The 24,565-nt window shown below is 42.0% G+C and overlaps 1 protein-coding gene across 1 annotated transcript in view; it reads left to right on the top strand.

Moving 5' to 3' along the window:
• The window catches only part of adgrb3 (adhesion G protein-coupled receptor B3), an 870,525-nt gene that overhangs the window by 613,678 nt on the left and 232,282 nt on the right, over nucleotides 1–24,565 (top strand). The window contains exons 18-19 of the mRNA XM_060821286.1: nucleotides 3,241–3,344; nucleotides 8,341–8,443. Coding sequence (XP_060677269.1) covers nucleotides 3,241–3,344; nucleotides 8,341–8,443 — 207 coding nt within the window. The remainder of the gene's footprint in view (nucleotides 1–3,240; nucleotides 3,345–8,340; nucleotides 8,444–24,565) is intronic.

The raw sequence follows: 24,565 nt of genomic DNA, 5'->3' as shown, positions 1-24,565 counted from the left end.
TTAAACTACATAATTACCTAAGGCCCAAATTACCAGCATCTTTGGACATAAATGCAAAGGAAGCTGCAGCCTGTTTGTTAGAACATCAAATTTGTTAGCAGTGCGATGTCTACAGTGTTCATTAGATTTGCCTGGAGCAGAACAGAGATCAAGTGTCATGGTTCTGATCAGTTCAGAGAAACAACATTGGTATGTTTCTCAATGATGGATTATATACAGGTTCAGCAAAGATCATGTAGGAAACCATAGAAAAATAACAATCAACACATTCCCATTTCTAAAGAAAGCAAAATATTATAGACGCTGGAAATCTGAAAGAAACATAGAATGTTGCAGGTCTGGTAGCATCTGTGGAGAGACAAACAGAGTTAACATCCAGTATGGGGATACAAAGGAGATTTTTTGCAAGGTTTGTGAAGGTTTGTAGCTCAAGTTGAAGTTTAGGGTGTAGGTTTGCTCGCTGAGCTGTAGGTTTGATATCCAGACATTTCATTACCTGGCTAGGTAACATCATCAGTGGCATCCTCCAAGTGAAGCGAAGCTGTTGTCTCCTGCTTTCTATTCATATCTTATAAAGATAAATAGATATAAATAGAAAGCAGGAGACAACAGCTTCGCTTCACTTGGAGGTCGCCACTGATGATGTTACCTAGCCAGGTAATGAAACATCTGGATATCAAACCTACAGCTCAGCGAGCAAACCTACACCCTACAAAGGAGATTCACCCGGATTTTACTTAGGATAGATGTCAGGATGTTTTCTTTGGAACAGGGAAAGTTGTAGCAGGGAGCTGATTGAGGTGTATAAGATTGAGGGACAAATGAAATAACCAGCTAGCCACATTAGCAACACCCTTAAATCCAATGGAATCCTCTTCTGCAGATTATAAGTTGCTGCTGTATGTGTCTGGCAACAGCCTTTCCATAAACTAACTGAATCTATCTTTTTAAGGGAGCAACTGAACTGTGATAATGTTTGCAGTGTAAACAAAGAATGTTGAATTTTTTTGTCAAGAAATCTCTGAATATTCTCAGGATGGGTATATGAATAGGAAGAGTTTGGAGGGATATGGGCTGGGTGCTGGCAGGTGGGACTAGATTGGGTTGGGATATCTGGTCAGTGTGGACGGGTTGGACCGAAGGGTCTGTTTCCTTGCTGTACATCTCTGACTATGACAGCAGGGTGTACCTGGAATGCAAGGGATATTTCAATTTGTGCAACACATGCTGGAAATGCAGTCCGTCAGTTATTTCTTCATAGTCTGACTGACCATGAAAATGTAGCAGAGGAGACTGGAGGAAAATCTTTTTTACCTAGAGAGTGGTGGAGTTCTGGGGGTAGTTGGTCCAGAAAACCTCACAACCTTTTTTCCATGTACTTGGATGAGCACTTGAAGTGTCAGAATATTTAAGGCTATTGCCCTAGTGGGGGAAAGTGGGATGAGTGTGGGGGGTAGTATATTTTTTGGCAGTACAGACTCGGTGGGCTGCTGGGCCTTTTCTGTACTGTATCATTCCATGCTCCTGATATTTGTAGTCGACATCACATTGCACATTTGTACACCGATTCAATGATTAAAATTTCCAAGTGAAACTTATTTCTTAATCTGGGCCTTGTTCCTCATTTCTTGGCTCTGGAGAGCAGATTATTCATCCTCAGATCCCCAGTGTTGACAGCATTACGTTTTCTTATATGGTTTTATTTTCATCGCTGCTTCATTGTAGTTCTCCAAATTGGATTTCTTTATATTGGTATACAGATAATGCAACCCCCAAGATTATTCAAAGCATACAAATAAGGTATGTGCACAATGAGTGAGTGACACATGAACCAAAGTTGTATCTTACATTTACAATGTGAAACTGTTTTTTCCAAAGTGACAATCCGGGATGATGCATGCACTGTCACTTTTGGAAAATATGGCATCTTGACCGTACACAGACTCTTGTTTGAGAAAGATCACAACTTTGAAAGGAAACTTATTGCATACAACTGAAGAGGCAAAATAAGTTCAAAAGACCAAAGTAAGTGGTTTACCATGTATCTGGCTGCCTTTGTCCCTCTTGGTCGAAATATTGTGGAATGTATGCTACTTCTGAACTCCTACATTTCAAACCCTGATAGTACAGTTGACAGAACAGAGTAACACCAATTAAGCATCATTTCTGTTTGTATTGAAATAAATATGATACAGCTGATGTTCTTACCAGTGAGAAGTCTTGTAAATTGATCATGTCTAACTATCTCGCTTAACTATACGTCCCCATTCTTGCCACTCAGCAGCATTGACATATCATCATGCAAATTAATCTAGTGTGTCCCAGTTTTAAGCAATGCAGCTTGAAGCTAGCAATGCCAGTCCCTCGTGACAGACTATTACAAAAGCATTAAAAAGGCAACATTCCTATTCCCAAACAAAATTAAAAATTCACTTGAAAGAATGACTTCCTGTTTTAAAAATGCAGGAATTTAATGTTAAGCAAAGCAATGAACTTTTGATGTGTCCTGTAATTAAGATACAAGATGACATCAGCAATAAATCTCATTGGAATGCAGATCATCATCTTGTTTAGTGTCTATGCCAGTGATAAGCTGGTATGTGCAAAGTCGTTTGTTTGTTTATTTCTCATGTAATTTTTTTTCAGCATGTCCAGTGCATGCCCCAATTGTGCAATAATTTGTTTCTTCCTTTTCTTTATTCTTGGGATGTAGCCGTATCTGATAAAGCCAGGATTTATTGTCCATCCCTTGTTGCCCTTGAGAAGGTGGTGGTGAGCGTCTGCATGAATACTGCATTCGATGTGCTGTAAATAGATCCATAATTCTATTAGGAGTTCGGAGTTGATTTTTCGACTCATTGATACTGAGGGAATAGTGATATATTTCCAACTCAAGATGCTGAGTGGCTTGTATATGGTGCATGTGGTGGTATTCTTCCCATATATCTGCTCTTCTTTCAAGTGGTGGAGGTTCGTGTGTTTGGAAGGTGATGTCAAAGAAATTATAAAATTTGAAAGGTACATGCAAGTTGTTGCATGCAATGTCTTTAGAGTTAACTGAAAGTAATTTTATTTTCCTTATATTTTGATGCTTCTGTCATCACTTATAAAATTGTCTGAGTCCAGTCTTTGACCAAACATTTTTAAGGAGAATAAAGAATTTGAAGAAGTAGTTAATTGTGAAGAGGAAAATTTCTGTTGTGTTTGTTAAATTGTCTTTGTTTTGGTTTTGCTCTGCAGGGTATGGAGAACGCTGACATGCCTTCAGTCACTTTGATAGTAGGCTGCGGTCTCTCATGTATGGCCCTCATCGCTCTCGCAGTCGTCTATGCTGTGCTGTGGAGGTGTGTACCTTCAAACTCATCCATTGCTGATTTGATTGTGAAATTATTTAAGGGCAATATTTTATTGTTCGAATGAGCAGCTAAGACACCTCCTTGTATGTGAATATCATTGGCAAAGAAAGCATTTGTTGCTATCCCTACTTGCCCTTGAAAGCATTTGATTTGACCACATAGCTGGAGGTCTTGTGACCATTTAGGCCAAAGCAGGTAAAGTAAGGTCCCAAAAGAGGTTAGTGAACAAGATAGGTTTTTATGACCGTTGTTGATGGTTACTTTCACCCAGATTCCCTTTTTTACGTCTTTTAAATAAATACAAATTTCACCAGTGGCTGATGTCAGATTTCAGTCTATGCCTGTAAAGCATTAGCTTGAATCTCCGAATTACTAGTTCAGTACATTACTACATGACTGTCTTCTAATATTTGTCACAAGTTGCAAAGAAAATGTTTTCGTGGATGATACAGACTACCGTTGTCAATGTCAGTATTTGGAGTTTGACAGTGGTCATTGCTGACATTTGGGCTCACTCACTGACTATCTGAACTTCTGTTGTGATCAGACAAAAGTTTATTTCACTTCTCCTCCAATAATCATCTCTAATAATCAGACCAGGACTTTTTAAAACTAATGCAATTTGAAGAGATAAAATTTTGCAAGTCTTCAATCAGAAGGTTACATCTGTGTAACAAGTTGATCAATTTTATGCAGCAAATTATGTAATAATTGTACTTTGTTTAGGACAATTAAGCAGAAGCTACCAAAGTCACTTCAAATAAATAAAATGTGACCTGTCAGTTCGAGTTGTAATACATCACTTGCTATTAACTAGTTTATTGTTGCATGCATGTTACTATGCTCTGTTTAGTTTTCCGTAACAAAAGGAAAAATAATAATTTTCATTACTTATGCCAAATTCCTGTGAAACTGTTGTGTACTCCCACCTCTTTTGGTGAGTTCATAGAGTCATCGATCCATGCCGACCAGATATCCCAACCCAATCTAGTCCCATCTGCCAGCACCCAGCCCATATCTCTCCAAACCCTTCCTATTCATATACCCATCCAGATGCCTTTTTAAATATTGCAGTTGTACCAGCCTCCACCACTCCCTCTGGCAACCCATTCCACACACACACCACCCTCTGCATGAAAAAAGTTGCCCCTTAGGTCTCTTTTATATGTTTCCCCTCTCAACCTAAACCTATGCCCTCTCGTTCTGGACTCCCTCACCCCAGGGAAAAGACCTTTACTATTTACCCTATCCATGCCCCTCAAAATTTTATAAGATCAGCCCTCTGCCTCTGATGTTCCAGGGAAAACAGCCCCAGCCTATTCAATCTCTCCCTATAGCTCAAATCCTTCAACCCTGGCAAAACATCCTTGTAAGTCTTTTCTGAACCCTTTCAAGTTTCACAACATCCTTCTGATAGGAAGGAGAACAGAATTGCACACAATATTCCAACAGTGGCCTAACCAATGTCCTGTACAACCGCAACATGACCTTCCAACTCCTGCACTCAATACTCTGACCAATAAAGGAAAGCATACCAAATGCCTTCTTCACTATCCTGTCTACCTGTGCATTCACTTTCAAGGAGCTATGAATCTGCTCTCCAAGGTCTCTTTGTTCAGCAACACTCCCAAGGGCGTTATCATTAAGTGTGTAAGTCCTGCTATGATTTGCTTTCCCAAAATGCACCACCTCGCAATAATCTAAATTCAACTCTGCCACTTCTCAGCCCATTGGTCCATCTGATTAAGATCCCATCATAATCCGAGATAACCTTCTTCGCTGTCCACTACCCCTTCAATTTTGGTATTGTCTGCAAACTTACTAACTATATACCTCTTATGCTCACATCCAAATCCTTTATATAAATGATGAAAAGCAGTGGACCCAGAACCGATCCTTGTGGCACTCCACTGTTCACAGGCCTCCAATCTGAAAAACAACCCTCCACCACTACCTTCTGTCTTCATACCTTTGAGCCAGTTCTGCATCCAAATGGCTAGTTCTCCCTGTATTCCATGAGATCTAACCTTGCTAATCAGTCTTCCATGAGGAACCTTGTTGAACGCCTTACTGAAGTCCATATAGATCACATCTACCACTCTGCCCTCCTCAATTCTCTTTGTTACTTATTCAAAAAACTCAACCACGTTTGTGAGACATGATTTCCCATGCACAAAGCCATGCTGACTATCCCTAATCCGTCCTGCCTTTCCAAATACATGCACACCCTGTCCCTCAGGACTCCCTCCAACAACTTGCCCACCACCGAGGTCAGGCTCACTGGTCTTTAGTTCCCTGGCCTGTCCTTACCACCTTTCTTAAACAGTGGCACCACATTAGCCAACCTCCAATCTTTCGGCATCTCACTTGTCACTGTCGATGATCTAAATGTCTCAGCAAGAGTGCTGAAAGAGCACAGCAGTTCAGGCAGCATCCAAAGTGCAGCGAGATCTCCCCACCCCCACCCTCCTTTAGCTTATCTCTCCACGCTTCAGGCTCACTGCCTTTATTCCTGATGAAGGGCTTTTGCCCGAAACGTCGATTTCATTGCAGTTTGGATGCTGCCTGAACTGCTGTGCTCTTCCAGCACCACTGATCCAGAATCTGGTTTCCAGCATCTGCAGTCATTGTTTTTATCTCAGCAAGAGGCCCAGCAATCACTTCCCTAGCTTCCCACAGAGTTCTGGCGTACACTTGATCTGGTCATGGGGATGTATCCACTTTTATGCATTTCAAGACATTCAGCTCTTCCTCCTTTTGTAATATGGACATTTTTCACAATGTCACCATCTATTTCCCTACATTTTATATCTTCCATGTCCTTTTCCACAGTAAATACTGATGCAAAATGCTCGTTTGGTATCTCCCACATCTCCTGTGGCTCCACAGAAAGGCCGCCTTGCTGATCTTTGAGAGGCCCTATTCTCTCCCTAGTTACCCTTTTGTCTTTAATGTATTTGTGAAAACCCTTTGGATTCTCCTTAACTCTGTTTGCCAAAGCTATTTCATGTCCCCTTTTTGCCCTCCTGATTTCCCTCCTAAGCATACTCCTACTGCCTTTGTACTCTCCTAAGGATTCACTTGATCTATCCTGTCTATACCTGGTATATGCTTCTTTCTTTTCCTTAACCAAACCCTCCATTTCTTTCATCATCCAGCATTCCCTACACCTACCGGCCTTTTCTTTCACCCTAACAGGAATATACTGTTTCTGCACTCTTGTAATCTCATTTCTGAAGGCTTCCCATTTTCCAGTTGTCCTTTACCTGCAAACATCTGCCTCCAATCGGCTTTTGAAAGTTCTTGCCTCATACCGTCAAAATTGGCCTTTCTCCAATTTAGAACTTCAACTTTTAGACCTTTTACCATCACTATTTTAAAGCTAATAGAATTATGGTTGCTAGCCCCAAAGTGCTCCCCCACTGACACCTCAGTCACCTGCCCTGCTTTTATCCCCAAGAGAAGGTCAAATTTTTCACCTTCTCTAGTAGGTACATCTACATACTGAATCCAAACGCTTTCTTGTACACACTTAACAAATTCCTCTCCATCTAAACCCTTAACGCTATGGCAGTCCCAGGCTATGTTTGGAAAGTTAAAATCCCCTACCATAACCACCCTATTATTCTTCGAAATAACTGAGGTCTCCTTACAAATTTGTTTCTCAATTTCCCCCTGACTATTTGGGAGTCTGTAATACAATCCCAATAAGATGATCATCCCTATTTTATTTCTCAGTTCCATCCTGGATGTAATTCTGGGAATATCCTCCCTCAGTACAGCTGTAATGCTATCCCTTATCAAAAATGCCACTCCCCCTCCTCTCTTGCCTCCCATTCTATCCTTCCTGTAGTATTTGTATCCTGGAACATTAAGCTGCCAGTCCTGTCCATCCCTGAGCCATGTTTCTGTAATTGCTATGATATCCCAGTCCCATGTTCCTAACCATGCCCTGAGTTCATCTGCTTTCCCTGTTAGGCCCCTTGCATTGAAATAAATGCAGTCAAATTTATCAGTCCTACCTTGTTCTCTGCTTTGTCCCTGCCCGCACTGACTGTTTGACTCACTTCTTTTCTCAACTGTGCCCATCTCTGATCTCTTTTCTCACGATCTCCCTGGGTCCCATCCACTCCTCCCCACAACTTTACTAGTTTAAATTGTTCTGACCAGCTCTAGCAAATCTCCCTGCCAGTATATTCGTCCCCTTCCAATTTAGGTCCAATCAGTCCTTCTTGTACAGGTCACTTCTACCCCAGAAGAGATTCCAATGATCCAAAAATGTGAATCCTTCTCCCATACACCAGCTCCTCAGCTATGCATTCATCTGCTCTATCCTCCTATTCCTACCCTCACTCGCTCGTTGCACTGGGAGTAATCCAGATATTACTCCTCTTAGAACCTCCATTTTAAATTTGTGCCTAACTCTCTGTATTCTGCCTTCAGAATCTCAACCTTTTCCCTTCCTATATTGCCGGTTCCAATGTGTATGATGACCTTCTGCTGGTTCCTCTCCCCTTTTGAGAACATTCTGCACCCTATCTGAGACATCCTTGATCCTGGCACCAGGGAGGCAATGCACCGTTCTGAATTTTCGCTGCTGGCCACAGAAACATCTGTCTGTGCCTCGGTCTAGAGAGCCCCCTAAGACAGTTGATCTCTTGGAACCCGATGTACCCCTCATTGCATTAGAGCCAGTCTCAATACCAGAAACTTGGCTGTTCATGCTACATTCTTCCGAGAATCCATTACCCACTACATTTTCCAAAACAGCATACTTGTTTGAAATGGGGATAGCCACAGAGACTCCTGCACTACCTGCCTACCTCTCTTAGCTTTGTGTTTTCAGCTGTAATTACGTTGTGTTATCTGAGCTAAAGACAATTGGAAAGAAATCCATTGCAAGATGGTGGAGAATATTTGTGGAGATCTACCCCTTTTGCTGCTCTCAAAACTACAAAATGGGTTTCCCTTTGTGTTTGTGTAGGTACATCCGATCTGAAAGGTCGATTATTCTGATAAACTTTTGCTTCTCCATCATCTCATCCAATATCCTCATCGTGGTTGGACAAACCCAGACTCGGAATAAGGTACCAAGGTCAAGCATTTGCAATAGTCTTTATCTTTTAAATCTGTGAAAATGTCAAAGTCCCAAGACAAGAGGGTAGCATGACTTCTGTGCTGCCTGTATGGCATCTACAGGATGTGTGAAAGCACCAGTTTGAGTCAATGTTCCCTCGTGGTTTGTAATTTGTTGTCTGTTGATGTCTCATTAGGCTGTGTGGCACAAGCTCTACAGAAAACTTGTAGTCTCAGTTTGATTGAATCAGTTATGGTAGCAGTTCTGACTTTTCATGCTGAATTCATCAAGATATTAGTTGTTTTGTATTCTTGGAAGGCTAAAGTATGTGAGAATCTCCAAGGCTACAGGTGCTATCATAAGGACAGACTGACAGAGGATGGGGTGGCCACGTTGGTAAGGGATAATATTCAGTCCCTTGCGTGGGGGGACCTAGAATCAGGGGATGTAGAGTCAGTATGGATAGAGCTGAGAAATTCTAAGGGTAAAAAGACCCTCTTGGGAGTTACCTACAGGCCCCCAAACAGTAGTCTGGATGTCGGATGTAAGTTGAATCAGCAGCTGAAATTGGCCTGTCGCAAAGATGTGACTACAGTTGTTATGGGGGATTTCAACATGCAGGTAGACTGGGAGAATCAGGATGGTATTGGACCTCAAGAAAGGGACTTTGTGGAGTGCCTCAGAGATGGATTCTTAGAGCAGCTGGTGCTGGAGCCTACCAGGGAGAAGGCAATTCTGGATCTGGTATTGTGCAACAAACCAGAATTGATCAGGGACCTCATAGTGAAGGAGCCATTGGGAAGTAGTGACCATAATACAATAAGCTTCAATCTGCAATTTGAGAGGGAGAGGGTACAATCGGAAGTGACAATATTTCTGTTGAATAAAGGGAACTATGGAGCTATTAGGGAGGAGCTGGCCAAAGTTCAATGGTGCAATACCTTAGCAGGGATGACAGTGGAGGAACAATGGGAGATATTTCTGTGTATAATGCAGAAGATGCAGGATCAGCTCATTCCAAAAAGGAAAAGGCATGGGTGGCTGTGGCTGATGCGGGAAGTTCAAAAACATAAAGTTAAAAGAGAAAAAGTATAACATAGCAAAGATAAGTGGGAAAAGGGAGGACTGGGAAGCTTGTAAAGAACAACAGAGGATTACTAAGAAGGAAATACACAGAGAAAAAATGAGGTACGAAGGTAAACTGGCCAAAAATATAAAGGAGGATAGTAAAAGTTTTTTTAGGTATGTGAAAGGCAAAAAAAATTTAAGACTAAAATTGGGCCCTTGAAGACCGAAACAGGGGAATATATTACGGGAAACAAAGAAATGGCAGAAGAATTGAATTGGTACTTCAGATCTGTGCTCACTGGGGAAGACACAACCAATCTCCCTGAGGCTGAAGGACCTGAACTTAAGGGAATTTATATTTGCCAGGAATTGGTGTTGGCGTGACTGTTAGGTCTGAAGGTTGATAAGTCCCCAGGGCCTGATGGTCTACATCCCAGGGTACTGAAGGAGATGGCTCGAGAAATCGTGGATGCATTGGTGATCATTTTCCAGAGTTCGATAGATTCAGGATCAGTTCCTGCTGATTGGAGGGTGGCTAATGTTGCACCACTTTTTAAGAAAGGTGGGAAAGAGAAAGCAGGAAATTATAGTTTGACCTCAGTGGTGGGAAAGATGCTGGAGTCTATTATAAAGGATGAAATTACAACACATTTGGATAGTAGTAACAAGATAGGTCAGAGTCAGCATGGATTTATGAAGGGGAAATCATGCTTGACTAATCTTGTGGAATTTTTTGAGGCTGTAACTCTGAAGATGGACGAGGGAGATCCAGTAAATGTAGTGTACCTGGACTTTCAGAAAGCTTTGATAAAGTTCCACGTAGGAGGTTAGTGAGCAAAATTAGGGCGCGTGGTATTGGGGACAAAGTACTAACTTGGATTGAAAGTTGGTTGGCTGACAGGAAACAATGAATAGTGATAAACGGCTCCATTTCGGAATGGCAGGCAGTGACCAGTGGGGTACCGCAGGGATCAGTGCTGGGACCACTGCTTTTTACAATATATATTAATGATATAGAAGATGGTATGAGTAATAACGTTAGCAAATTTGCTGATGATACTAAGCTGGGTGGCAGGGTGAAATGTGAGGAGGATGTTAAGAGATTACAGGGTGACCTGGACAGGTTAGGTGAGTGATTAGATGCATGGCAGATGCAGTTTAAAGTGGATAAATATATGGTTATCCACTTTGGTGGCAAGAACAGGAAGGCAGATTACTACCTCAATGGAATCAATTTAGGTAAAGGAGCAGTACAGAGAGATCTGGGTATTCTTGTACACCAGTCAATGAAGGTAAGCATGCAGGTACAGCAGGTAGTGAAGAAGGCTAATAGCATGCTGGCCTTCATAACAAGAGGGATTGAGTATAGAAGCAAAGAGGTTCTTCTGCAGCTGTACAGGGCCTTGGTGAGACCACACCTGGAGTACTGTGTGCAGTTCTGGTCTCCAAATTTGAGGAAAGACATTCTGGCTATTGAGGAAGTGCAGCGTAGGTTCACGAGATCAATTCCTGGAATGGCGGGACTACCTTATGCTGAAAGACTGGAGCGACTGGGCTTGTATACCCTTGAGTTTAGAAGACTGAGAGGGGATCTGATTGAGACATATAAGATTATTAAAGGATTGTACACTCTGGAGGCAGAAAACATGTTTCCGCTGATGGGTGAGTGCCGAACCAGAGGACGCAGCTGAAAAATACGGGGTAGACCATTTAGGACAGATGAGGAGAAACTTCTTCACCCAGAGAGTGGTGGCTGTGTGGAATGCTCTGCCCCAGAGGGCAGTGGAGGCCAAGTCTCTGGATTCATTTAAGAAATAGTTGGAAGAGCTCTCAAGGATAGTGGAATCAAGGGTTATGGAGATAAGGCAGGAACAGGATACTGATTTAAGGAAGATCAGCCATGATTATATTGAATGGTGGTGCAGGCTCGAAGGGCAGAATGGCCTACCCCTGCACCTATTGTCTGTTAATTTGGGTAACAGAGAAATTGAATGTTGCCTTGCTTAGAAGTTTAAATATTCGAATAGAGTTTCCCATACTGTATGTTGTGACTCGCATTGGACTTGTGAGATTAGATTCAGAAGTCACAAGCCAGTTTCATTACTGTGAAGCTCTTTTTAGACAGGCCATGGCTTAGCTGATCAAAACTTAAGGCCTTTGGCTTATGCCATAAAAGCTGGAGGGGAAAACATAAGGCTTTCAAAAACTAAGCACTTTGCCTCACCTCTCACAGTTCTGTGCAATCCTCTACCATCGGCAGCACACCCACCACTGCTCCACACAGTGAGGGGTCACAGCAATTTTCAACCCTCAAAATGGGGCCACAGTGTGTAAATGTGTGGAAAGCACTATGCCAGACCATGTCAGTTACTAAATACAGTGTGTTAGGAGTGCTGGAGACTATAAAGGAGAATCTCAAATTTGCCACTTAGTGTTCAAGTTCCATGGCTGGTGTTCTGAAGAAAGAGTTTGATGCACTGGGGATTTTCAACTTGGAAAAATATTATTCCTGAAGTTATCTTTACGCTGGATATTGGTAATTCTTCACATAGAGACTGAACACTCTATGGGGTAGACTTCCACATGGAGATGTAAAAGCATTGGAACCAACTAGATGTTGGAGTCTCTTAGGATGAATTAAAACTGGTCACATTGGCATTTTATTTCAATAGCTTGTGATCTTGTTGAAGAAGTTGAAGTTAATCATATTTGAAATGCAGTGTGACCCTGTTAGGAACAGAGAGAAAAGATAGCTCTTATATCTCAGCATTTGATAGAGGTTTTGCATGAGACACATTAAGCTTATTCTTTGCATCAAATTTACTTGTCTGCCTTTGTTGCATTCTCTGTTTGTTTAGTAGAATCCCTACAATGTGAAGCAGGCCATTTGGCCCATCGAGTCCACACTGACACTCCTGGTGTTGCTGATCCTGCCAACCTGGCAAAGATGAAAGTGACTAGGTCGAGCTGCCTGGCTGCTCTATTTCTCTGATATCAGGGACAGCCCTGATAGGACAGTCTAGGTGTCTGCAATCCTGTCAATGGGCTCCAATTTGGGGGATGAGGGCAGACTGCTGCATTGGAGCTCACCTCCATGTGGGGATGGGTTTGGCATTTGTCAGCAAGTGGAGAAAGTCTCTTCCAATCAGGATCTTAATTATTTATGTATCCCATTCAGCTTTCTGATTTGGCAGCTAATTCCAGAATTTGAGAAAACTCAGGAACATTTTCACTTTCAGGACATTGTGGAATATCACCGCTAGTGACAGAATTCATTTCTTAATGTTGAAAGAATAAGAAGGAGATGAGTTATGTACTGACTGGCCAGTCTGTTGAGGCAGTCATGGTGAACGTGACCTTTGAATGTTTCAATGGTTTTTAGTTTGTTATTGGGTGGGGGTTGGTTTAGCTCAGTTGGCTGGATAGTTGGTCTAGAGGTAAAAACAATGACTGCAGATGCTGGAAACCAGATTCTGGATCGGTGGTGCTGGAAGAGCACAGCAGTTCAGACAACATCCAAAGTGCAGCGAAATCGACGTTTCGAGCAAAAGCCCTTCATCAGGAATAAAGCTGCAAGGCAACATGAGTTCAATTCCCACACCAGCTGAGGTTCCATTCAGGTTTCCAGCAGTCATCTCTCTCCAATGCAAACACAGTCCTATGGTCTGATGAGACTATGTCAATCTGACTTGATGATGTTGTTGAAGCTTGTCACTCAGTTAAAACAAGTCACTCTTGATCTCATTGTACTACCACTTTGGTGTGATTGTTTGTGATAACGTTTTATATTTGATATAAAAAAGCAAGTTTTTTTTACACATTTCTGCTCATCTCTCGCTGCTTTTGGTCTCTTACTTACACATTCCAAGTAAAGAGCCAGTCTCTGTGAAGGAATTAAGCACAGAGTATTTTGCTTGTGTCACTCTTTATGGCACTGTTTCAGTCACTGTGTCTTCAGTGATTTGACAGAAAATTCTGTACATTGGATAGTGGATAAAGCATGCCAAGGGGTGAAAGTAAAGACAGATTTGCAACGATCCCAAGGGCAGTATTGATACTTTCGTTTGTTTGGTGATGCAGGTGCTGAGGTTCCTGTGCTTATGAGACATAATGGCCCACCCTGGACAGCTCTCTGCAGTGAAGAATTCCACAGGTTCTCTGCATTCTGAGAGAAGAAATTCCTTCTCCTCTTTATTTTAAAGAGCAACCCCTTATTCCGAGACTGTCCCACAAGGGAAACCATTCTTGAGCATCTACCCTATCAAATCCCTTAAGAATCTTGTGTGCTTCAATAAGGTCTCCTCTTATTCTTGTAAACTCCAATGAATCCAGGTCCAATCTACTCAACACTCCCATGAGACAGTCCCTTCATACCTGTATCAGCCCAGTGAGCCTTCTCGGGACTGCCTCCAATGCCAGTACCCCTTCATTTAGATAAAGAAATACCTTGGTATAACTTGCATAATTTTAGAAAAAATCAACCTACTTTTATATTCCATTCCCTGTGAAATAAAGGCCAAAATTCTATTTCCCTTTCTTTTACCCAACTGAAATTGTATGCTTTTTTTCGTTATTCAGGACAAAGACCCCGAAAAACCTCTATTCTGTGGCTTTCTGAACCCTTTCTGCACTTAAGTAATATTCAGCTCCGCTCTTCTTCCTGCCAAAGTGCATAAGCTCTCAGTTTCCCAGATGATTCCATCTGTGAACTTTTTGCCTTAACCTCTCTGTAGACCTCTGCAGATTCTGTGTTATCCCCACGGTTTGTTTTTTCCATCCATTTTTGTTCCCCATCAGTCATTGACATATATTGTAAATAAATTGTCTCCTGAAAATGCCCTCCTTTATCCCAACGTCTCTGTCTACTATTGGTTATCCAATCCTCTATCCATACTAATATACTACCTCCCAACATGATAGATTCTTTTCTTAGTTTTAGTATTAAGTAGTACTTTATCAAATGCCTTCTAAGGGCTTTAAGACTGCTAAGCAATCTTGTGTCAATGTCATGGACATAACTGGGAATAAATAGTACGAGGTGGGCAGAGTTTAACAATGTGAAGAAGTTAGAAACGTATGTGGTGAAACAAGTGGAATAGACTGATTAACACTGGGCAGTAGAATTTGTGGAATAATCTTTCAATAACATAGTAGTAAGATATACTATGGTAAAACCTGCCTGGTAGATCGCATGTATTATAATGTTTAAATCTTCATGTTTAATAATCAGTGTTATAAAGAAACCCAAGTGTGAAGGCCTTACCTTCCCCATAACTAGTCTGTCTTAGACCCATAACCACAACAGAATAGATCAAGTTGGTACCAAACACTTGTGGAAACAGGAAAATCAATGTTTTCAGACCATCAATCTTTTGGTCCTGGTGCTACCTCACTTGTTGCACTTTTTAAACTTTATCTATAAATTTATTTTTTAAATTTTAATGCCAACACTATGTTTGTTTCCTTTGATTTACTGACATTTATTCATTCACTGATAGAGCATTCCTGCTGAATCTATCATACTGTCAGGTCAGAACCTTGTTGCACTACATATGTCTCGAGAAGAACTGAACACTGAGACCAGGTTAAACCATTTCAATTTAGATTAGACTTACAGTGTGGAAACAGGCCCTTCGGCCCAACAAGTCCACACCGACCCGCCGAAGCGAAACCCACCCATACCCCTACATTTACCCCTTACCTAACACTACGGGCAATTTAGCATGGCCAATTCACCTGACCCGCACATCTTTGGACTGTGGGAGGAAACCGGAGCACCCGGAGGAAACCCACGCAGACACGGGGAGAACGTGCAAACTCCACACAGTCAGTCACCTGAATTGTTGCCTAATTCAATAATCAGGCTCCTCTCTGAACAATTCTTTGTTATCTGATCAATTTAAAGTATGACACAATGCTTTTTTAGCTCTGGACTTTTCTCTCTTTCTGTCTCTTTTCCCCCATGTCCCCTTTCTCTCTTCACCACATTCCCTTCCTCTATCTCTCTCTTCCCACCACCCCACACACCCTTTCAGCATGCCCTTGGTCGTCACCTCATTGTTCTCTCACTCACCAGCATTCCCATTCTCTCTCCCTTTTTTGTACTACATTTGTCTCCTTCACTGTTTTCCCTCTACACGTATTCCCTTCTTTCACTACACCATGTTCCTTTTCTATCCTTCTCTCCACCCCATGATGCCTTTCTATGACTCTCTCTTTCTGTTTAAACCATATTCTCTTCCTCTCTACCCTGGGTTCCTTCACACCTAACCACTACAACCCTAGACACTCCGGGACAATTTAACATGGCCAATTTACCTAACCTGCACACCTTTGAACTGTGGGAGGAAACCAGAGCATGCTAAGGAAACCCACATAGACAACGGGAGAATGCTCAAACTCCACACAGACAGTTGCTCAAGGCTGGAACTGAACCTGGGTCCCTGGTGCTGTGAGGCAGCAATGTCTTTTTTCCTTTCTCTCTTTTTTGTATCTTCTGTTTCTCTTTCTCTGTCCTCCCCTTCCCCAGGATTCCTTTTCTCTATACACCACATTGATCCCCTCTCTCCCCACTTTTCTTTTTCTCTCATCCCAGCATGTTCCCTTCCTCTCCCTCGCATTGCACTTCTCTCTACAATGCACTTTCTATCTAGCTATCTCTTTTTCCTTGTTCACTGCCCGCTTCAAACACACTTCAAAACCTGCTCGATCAACCAAGCCTAAGTTTGTTCTCCCGATTAGGCCTATCAGTTTCACCCCGAGAGATGTCTGAGCTGCCTTTCATTGTTAAAAGGTGTTATATGAATGCAAATTGTGGCTGCAGCCCTGTGTTCATTGGCATCATCAATATGTGCGCCATATGGTGTGGCACTAAACCACACAATTCTGAAGCATGTTTGTGCTCAACTGGCCGAATAATTCGGCTTGACAGACTAGCTTGCCTGTAGGTTTCCAAAGAATAATATTTGGGAGTAGGAGCCATGACTGACTGGCCTGTCACTTCTATGCAATATAATTAGGGTCATGAGCAGCAATCCCACTATGATCTCTCATCCTTTATTCAGAATCTTCCACTCTCAATTCACAGCTTCCGTTCTGAATAACATTTAGGCTTCAGACTCTTTCCCGTTCAGCTTTGTGTTAGCTTTTCCCTATCACTGTGTAAGCTTGTTACATTTTCTGCTTTAACTGCAAGTATGGATAGCTATAGTTTCCAGCGAATGCTATATTCTGGAACATGAGGTAATTGAGAATAGGAGTCCAATCTTTACTTTCCTGTCTTCTCAAGTTCTCAGCCAAAGGCACGTTCCATCCACAGTGCCATAACCTCTGCCATCAGCAGTGCAAGGAGACAGGTTCTGAATCTGCATCAGCCAGAACAGGCACTGAACCCTGCTGTGGATACTATCTGATATATAACATCCCAATTGGTGTTGCTGTCACCACCCACTGCAGTCCTAGTCTGGCAGTTATGCCCTCCAGACATGGATGACTTTGTCATTGGTAGTGTGATTGAACTGTTCTTCATGAAATTTGATCTCCTTCTCTCAGAGTACACTGTATGCCCTTGCCAACCACATTCCGTCCTCTAATGGTGTTTTACATGGATGAATATTGATTGAACAGTTAAGGAATTGGGGAGGGTGTGGTGGATTGTGGTAAATGGCAGTTTTCTCAAAGCCACTTGAGCTGCTGAGATTTTGTGAAGTATCAAAGTTGATAGCGAGGACTCCCAGGAAAACTACTGCACAGTTGTAAAGTTCTGTGTCACTGCCTCATGCTGGTGTCTCTGTCTCACTGACAGGACAGCTTACACGCACAGGAATGATGATGGAAATCTGTATGAGGAAGACATTGCACAGTTGACTGGAAAGATTATGCCTTTGGTGTTTTCGGTTAATACGTCAATGTTTGGTCTATCTGGTTTTTAGCAGTCTGATAAACAATGTGTCTATTTAAGAGGGCAGTTAAGAATCATTCATATTTATGTGAGTCTGGAGTCATATGTAGGTCAAAGTAAGTAAGGATTCCAGATCTTTTCCCTCAAAGGATACTGGTGAATCAGATGTACTTTTATAGTTCATTATTACTGTGACTTACCTAATTATTCCAGATTTTGAATCAAATCGAATCGAATCGAAGCTCCCCCAGCTGCAGCAGTGGGACTTGAATTCCTGTCTGCAGAGCTTTACCCTGAGCCTCAAGATTGCTAGCAAGGAGCAATCCCACTGTGCTGTCATACATCATCCTTCCACAACAGCGAATGTTTCTAGAGCCAAAGTACTTCTAAGCATCCTTCTTATTTTCTTATCATCCAAGCTAAGAGGCAACATTTCCCATTTTTATGCATCATAGATATTATGAAAATACTTGAATACTCTACTCAACAAGAAGACTAGCCTGTGGAGCATCACTGAAAATCACTAGTGTAGTGTTGTTTGGGTCACTTAGAGATGAATTTCAAGTACACATTTCTCTAGATTTAACTTGCTTTATTTTCCCTTGAAATATTCTCCACTTCCTAACATTTTGACGTGGTGCATAAATCAAATGAATCTTTGGTCTAGACTGACTGCATGACTTATTTTATTGATCATTCAAATTTCACAGTTGCCCTGTTTCTTCATGTGCATCATCATCCTTCAGTGATGACCCAGTATGATTAACCAGGAAGGGACTAACACTCTAAGTGTGTTGCTCTGGAACTGCTGTGCTTAACATTGAAACTAATTTGTCTAAAAGACCCTTATGCCTAACTTCCAATTTTAAATTCAACTCCAATATTCCACAGAACTAATTTCTCAAATTCCACACTATTGCACGTTAACAAAGTTATCAATGCATTATTAAGTTCTTTGAAGATTTTCCTTCATGATACCGATAAAACATTGTGGGAGCTGCTTTTAGTTCGATAGTGAAAAAGAAATCTCACCAACAGATATTGGATCCTGGAAAGAATATTTAGGCCCTAACTGTATTTGTTTGTTGCTTGTAGTTTTCCTTCTTTATCTGCTACCTCTCTGGGCATTTCAGAAATATTTCTGACTGATAAGTGTTGCCCTGAATGAACATAGCCTTTAAATTAATTCATCTATACCACCATGAATTTATTCTCAAAAGAGCTAATAATGTTTTTAAGATACTTTTCTAGCTGTGGGAGAGACTACTACATCTGCACTGGCCAATTGTGTTCAAAACTATCCACTGTCCTTGCCTTAGTTTTATACTTGCTAACTGCAAGGAATTTTTCAGTACACATTTGTCATGTTTATTGGCAACCACTAAACCTCAATCATCAGGAATTCTTATTCTGGTTCTCAGGTTTTTCTGTGGCCTTACATTTTATATACTTAATTCATTCAAGCTCCAATATCTATGCTTGTCAGGATTACTAATACAAGATATACCTCTGATTCTTGACTGAGTGGTCTTTCTCTCGTATATGATAATTTCCTAAAACAAGAGTCACTCCTGGATCCTTAAACAGCACTTGCACTGCACTTTCTTTCTCTCCACCCATTCTGTCCAACAGTTAGCCTCACTTCTTAACTTTTAATCTTGAAATTTTAAGCAACTCCCTCCCCCCTCCCCCCATTTAAAAACTATATGTGGCTTTTCCTGCATCGCCCAATGTTGTCACATGCCTCTTCCATTCACTAGACACATCTGGAATACATACACAAGTATGCAATCTGAGTAACTGGCCATTGGATGTGATCATATTCTCAATTGTCTTGATCACTCTCATGTGGCCATAATCTAGCTGTTAACCTAACCCCATTTTGTTCCTCAGAACGCTCATTACAGAACTTTTGAGGTACAAAGTTAATTCTGTCGGTTGATAAGTGAATATTGATTAATTGATCCAGAGGAATGCATCTTAAGAATTTCATTGCCTTTGTCAAAATCATGTATTTTTATTTTCTGTATTTTTAATGGACTGAAATAGGAAAAGTACTATTTTAAAACTGCTTCAGGATTACTGCATGCTAGGAAAACCAGAAACCTAGCTCTCGTTTCAAGCACTGTTTACACAGCTGCAGGTTCAAGCAGTAGTAGAGGAAATGCAGATGACATGAAGTCAACGGTGTATATAAATGGGTGGCACGATAGCACAGTGGTGAGCACTGCTGCCTCACAGTGCCAGAGACCCGGGTTCAATTCCCACCTCAGGCGACTGACCGTGTGAAGTTTGCACATTCTCCCAGTGTCTGCGTGGGTTTCCTCCCACAGTCAAAAATGTGCAGGTTAGGTGAATTGGCCATGCTAAATTTGCCCGTAGTGTTGGATGAAGGGGTAAATGTAGGGAAATGGGTCTGGGTGGGTGGTGGGTCAGTGTGGAATTGTTGGGCCGAAGGGCCTGTTTCCACGCTGTAAGTAAGTAAATGGAGATTCAGTGGCAGGAAGTAGCTGATTGGTCTGTGAACTAATGACTGGTTAGTAATGACAAAGGCCTCCTGCCTGGCAACAATTATGCCATTGGTCCTCAGGTACCTGAATAGTTGAAAGCTGTGAACAAGATGGAGAGAAGCCTTCAGAACTCCACCAACACAGGGGCCTTTCCATTCTATGCACTAAAAGCTTCTTTAAGCCTCAAGAAAATCTATTTATTTTTCTTCCTTTGTAGTTGCTATAAACTGATATCTAATTCATAAGTCAGACACCTTTTATAAGTGTGAACCAGTGATGCTGTGCTTCTACAAAACAGTGAAAGCATCCTGAGAAGGAAAACTGATAAGCATTCTGATCAGCACAAGAATCATCCAGGCAGTTCTGGTAAATGGAGATCACTGAACTGTTTTCCCAGTTTTCCTTCTGCCAAAACACCCTTTTTTTTCCATACTTATTTATGAAAGGAAGGGGGTATAAGAGATTAAAGTTTTAACAAATTGAATTATATGCCAATGTTTATAATTGCTCGCCTGTAGGCGAGGTATTTGTCTACAATAAGTAGTAATCTGGTTCCGTATGGAAACCTGGTCTGTGTATTCTGTCGACCTAGTGATAACAGACATGTAAATTCAGGAAATTCTGCGTACTTTAATTTTTTTTAACTTTTCATAAGGACCCTGAGAATAGCAGAATTTGATTCCCAATATCCTACACCAGTGGCATCATGTTTGATGTGTATGTTTAACCGTCACAATCTATTATAGAACAGTACAACACTGTGTAGGCCCTTTGGCCCTTGATGTTGTGCTGTCCTTTTATTCTACTCTAATGTCAAACTAACCTATATGCCCTCATTTTACTATTGTCCATGTACCTATCCAAGAACTGCTTAAATGTCCCTGATGTATCTGACTATACTATTACTGCTGACAGTACATTCCCTGCACCGACCACTCTGTGTAAAGAACCCACCTCTGACATCTCCCCTAAATCCTCCTCCAATCGCCTTAACGTATGCCCCCTCATGATAGCCATTTCTGCCCTGAGAAAAAAATCTCTGACTATTCACTCTATCTAGGCCTCTCATCATCATAAACTATGAAGGTCCTTCCATTCCCCTCATGCCCTTTTCTCTAATAATACATCAAATCTCCTGAATTAACTCCTGACTTGGATAGAATCATTACATCACTGAAAAAGGCTATTTGATCTTTTTTCTCTATGCTGGCTCTTCTATGGAGCAATTTAAGTACTTTTACCATTGTCTGCCCGTATCACATGAAATGGCCTTTATGCAATATTTTCCAAAACCTCAACCTTCTTTACTTACTTGTAAACCATTTCAATATGTTCTTTCAAAAATGACTAAAGTGCCTCTTAGTACAGGACGACTATCTCAATGCACAGAGGCAATTTATGATTTTGCCCATGCTCAAACTGAGTTAGACTATGCCCTCCATCTGTCCGGTGTGAATTTATTACAAGAACTGCTCATGCCAGAGCTGTTGTCCGCTTACAATTTGATTTGAAAAGCTTAAATTTTATGCAGCATTTTATTCATTAGCATGGAATTCCTTTCACAGAGTCCATTGATGGCAGGACTTTGAATCTTCATGACCATGATTTTCAGGATTTCCCCACCAAAGAAAATTGGAAGCAAGGCAGATGTATCAAGTCAGATCTCTATCACATTTTTCAAGGTTTTTTTTAATCTATCTTTGGGGTGGCACAGTGGCTTACAGGTTAGCACTGCTGCCTCACAGCATCAGAGAAAAGTTAGAAATGTAACAATTTTCATGGACGGGTTTGGAATAGATCTGGAACCTTTTCCTTTACTGTCTAACCTGTCTGTGATTTTTTTTTACCTAGGAAGACGTGTGTTTTTACATTCTTGAGTTTGTGGTCAATTTAAATAAAAGCAGCACTACTTGGTGTGAAAACGAGGACTTCATTTTAAGCACACATTCACCCTGAAAATCTAAATATTCTGTCAGTTGCAGCCATAGGCACATACAATAAAAGTATATTTAATGAGATTCGGCCATTTTAAAAAGTTATAAACTTAAAAAAGAGAGTTCATGGTAGACTTGCATTAGAAGGAACAATTTTTATGGACCAGGAGACAAAGGAGGTTTTCTTCATCTGATTATAGCTTAAATGGGTTTGGATAGCTAGAGCTGGATATCAGTATTGCAAGATTCCCTCAAAGTAATAAATGTTCTGCAGGTCATAAATTATCAGGATGTTACATTTTACACTGGTAGATGTTTGAGAGATAAGGAATCAAACCGAGAAGTTTTAAAGATTTTTCAAAGCCTCCTGGTTCTCAGTGACATTTACCTGTTACTGTTGCTGCTTCAGTGTCTAGAGCCTGCAGATTTGAATGAAGATTGGGACAGCCCTAAAACATGGCTGCCTTACCATGTGGCCGTTCACATCTCCCTTCCTAATCTGGTATTGACCAGACTTTGATTATCCATATCATGGAGATTTAAGATTATTCTATCATTGTTTCTAAAAAGACCCATATAAGTCAGCAATGTATTTCTGATTGGATTCAGGATATTTGTCTTAGCATTTCAAAGTCCCATTGTCTTTCGGTGAGTTCTTCAGAGTTGAGAATCTTGAGCAGAGTCCTTGTGTGCATTTAAGACTGAGACTGATTCTTGATCAGTAGGGGAATCCAGAGATATGGGAAAAGTGGAGGTCATAGAGTCCCAGAGGGATATAGCACAGAAACAGACCCTTAGGTCCAACTTGTCCGTGCCAACCAAATATCCGAACTAATCTAGTCCCATTTGCCAGCATTTGGCCCATACCCCTCTAAATTGTTTCTGTTCGCATACTCATTCTGATGCCTTTTAAATGCTGTAATTATACCACCTTCCACCACCACCTCTGGCAGCTCATTCCAAACACGCGCCACCCTCTGCATGAAAAAGTTGCCCTTTAGGTCCTTTTTAAATCGTTCCCCTCTCACCTTAAACCCATGTGTTCTGGTTTTGGATTTACCTACACTGACCATGGCTATTCACCCTGTCCGTGTCCCTCTGATTTTAGAAACCTCTCGGGCCACTGCTCAGATGAAAATGGACGTGAGGGACATTGAAAAAGCCATGATCATATTGAATGATGAAGCAGGCTCAAGTGGCTAAATGGTCTAATGCTGTTCTTCTTTCCACAGAGGAGCACTGATTGTGCCTTATCCACTAATGTGAGGAATGGGTGCAGAAAGTAAAGGCCCTCACTCAGGTGATCCAGTTAGGAATGTACTGGAAACATTAAAGTCTGTTGAACTTGTAATGGACAGTTTCCCTTGGTGGCCATCTGAACAATTCAGTATAAATAACAAAGAAGAGTTTGAGAAGTTTCATGCAATCAACAGTGTCCATATTCAAAGTTGTGAATGGGATATGCCTTCATCAGGCTCATAAACAGGGGATCATTTAGCTTATAGTTTGGCTGGATGGTTAGTTTCCAATGTAGAGTGAAACCAGCAGCATAAGTTCAATTCCGGTACTGGTTGCAATCACCATAAAGTTCCTACCTTCACAACGTCAGTCCTTCCCTTTTTCTCTCTTTTTTTTTCTCTCTCTCTCTTTCTTTTTCTCTCTGTCACTCTTTCTCACTCTTTCTTACTCGCTCTCTCTTTCCTGCTCTCTTTCCCTTTCTCGCTATCTCTTCCTTGCTCTTTCTGTTCCCGTGTCCCTCTCCTCCCCCGTGTCCTTCTTTCCCTTTGTCTGTCTCTTTTCCACTCTCTTTCCCTCCTTCATCTCTCTTTCTCACCCCCACCCACACCTCTCTCCCTCTCCCTCTCCCTCTCCCTCTCCTTCTTTCTCTTTCTTCCTGTTTCTCCCTGTCTCTCTCTTGCTTCTTCCCATTCTGTTTTGCTTCCCTGCTCTCACACTGTCTCTCTTTTGCTCTTTCTCCATTTCTCTTTTTGTTCTTTCTCTGTCCCTCTCCCTTTCCTTCTCTTTCTGTCTTTCTTTCTTTCCATCCCTCACTCTTTTTCTCTCCTCCTCTCCCTTTCACTCCACCTCTCATTTGCATTCCCCTCTAAATCACTCTTTATTTCACGCACTTCCTTTCATGCTGTCTCCTTCTTTTTCGCTCACTTCCCCCCCCCGCCCATCGGTCTCTTCCCCTCCGCCCATCGCTCTCTTCCCCCTCCTCCAAACGCTCTCTTCCCCCCCCTCCAAACGTTCTCTTCCCCTCCTCCCAACATGCTCTCCCCCCCCCAAACGCTCTCTTCCCTCCCTCCAAACGCTCTCTTCCCTCCCTCCAAACACTCTTTTCCCCCCCCCCCCCCAACGCTCTCTTCCCCCACCAACGCTCTCTGGCGCGCTCTCCCTCTCGCGCTCTCCCTCTCGCGCTCTCCCTCTCGCGCTCTCCCTCTCGCGCTCTCCCTCTCGCGCTCTCCCTCTCGCGCTCTCCCTCTCGCGCTCTCCCTCTCGCGCTCTCCCTCTCGCGCTCTCCCTCTCGCGCTCTCGCTCTCGCGCTCTCGCTCTCGCGCTCTCGCTCTCGCGCTCTCGCTCTCTCCCTCTCTCTCACCACTTCTCCCTCACCCCGTCTCTCTCGCTCTCTCTCCCCTGTTTTTCTCTCTCGCTCTCTCGCTCTCCCTCGCGCTCTCGCTCTCCCTCTCTCTCGCGCTCTCTCTCTCTCTCTCTCCCGC

This window comes from Hemiscyllium ocellatum, chromosome 3, assembly GCF_020745735.1.
Source record: "Hemiscyllium ocellatum isolate sHemOce1 chromosome 3, sHemOce1.pat.X.cur, whole genome shotgun sequence".
In the NCBI taxonomy this organism is placed as follows: Eukaryota; Metazoa; Chordata; class Chondrichthyes; order Orectolobiformes; family Hemiscylliidae; genus Hemiscyllium; species Hemiscyllium ocellatum.
Note: the sequence above shows the minus strand (reverse complement) of the source record. Positions and strands in the feature narration are given on the sequence as shown.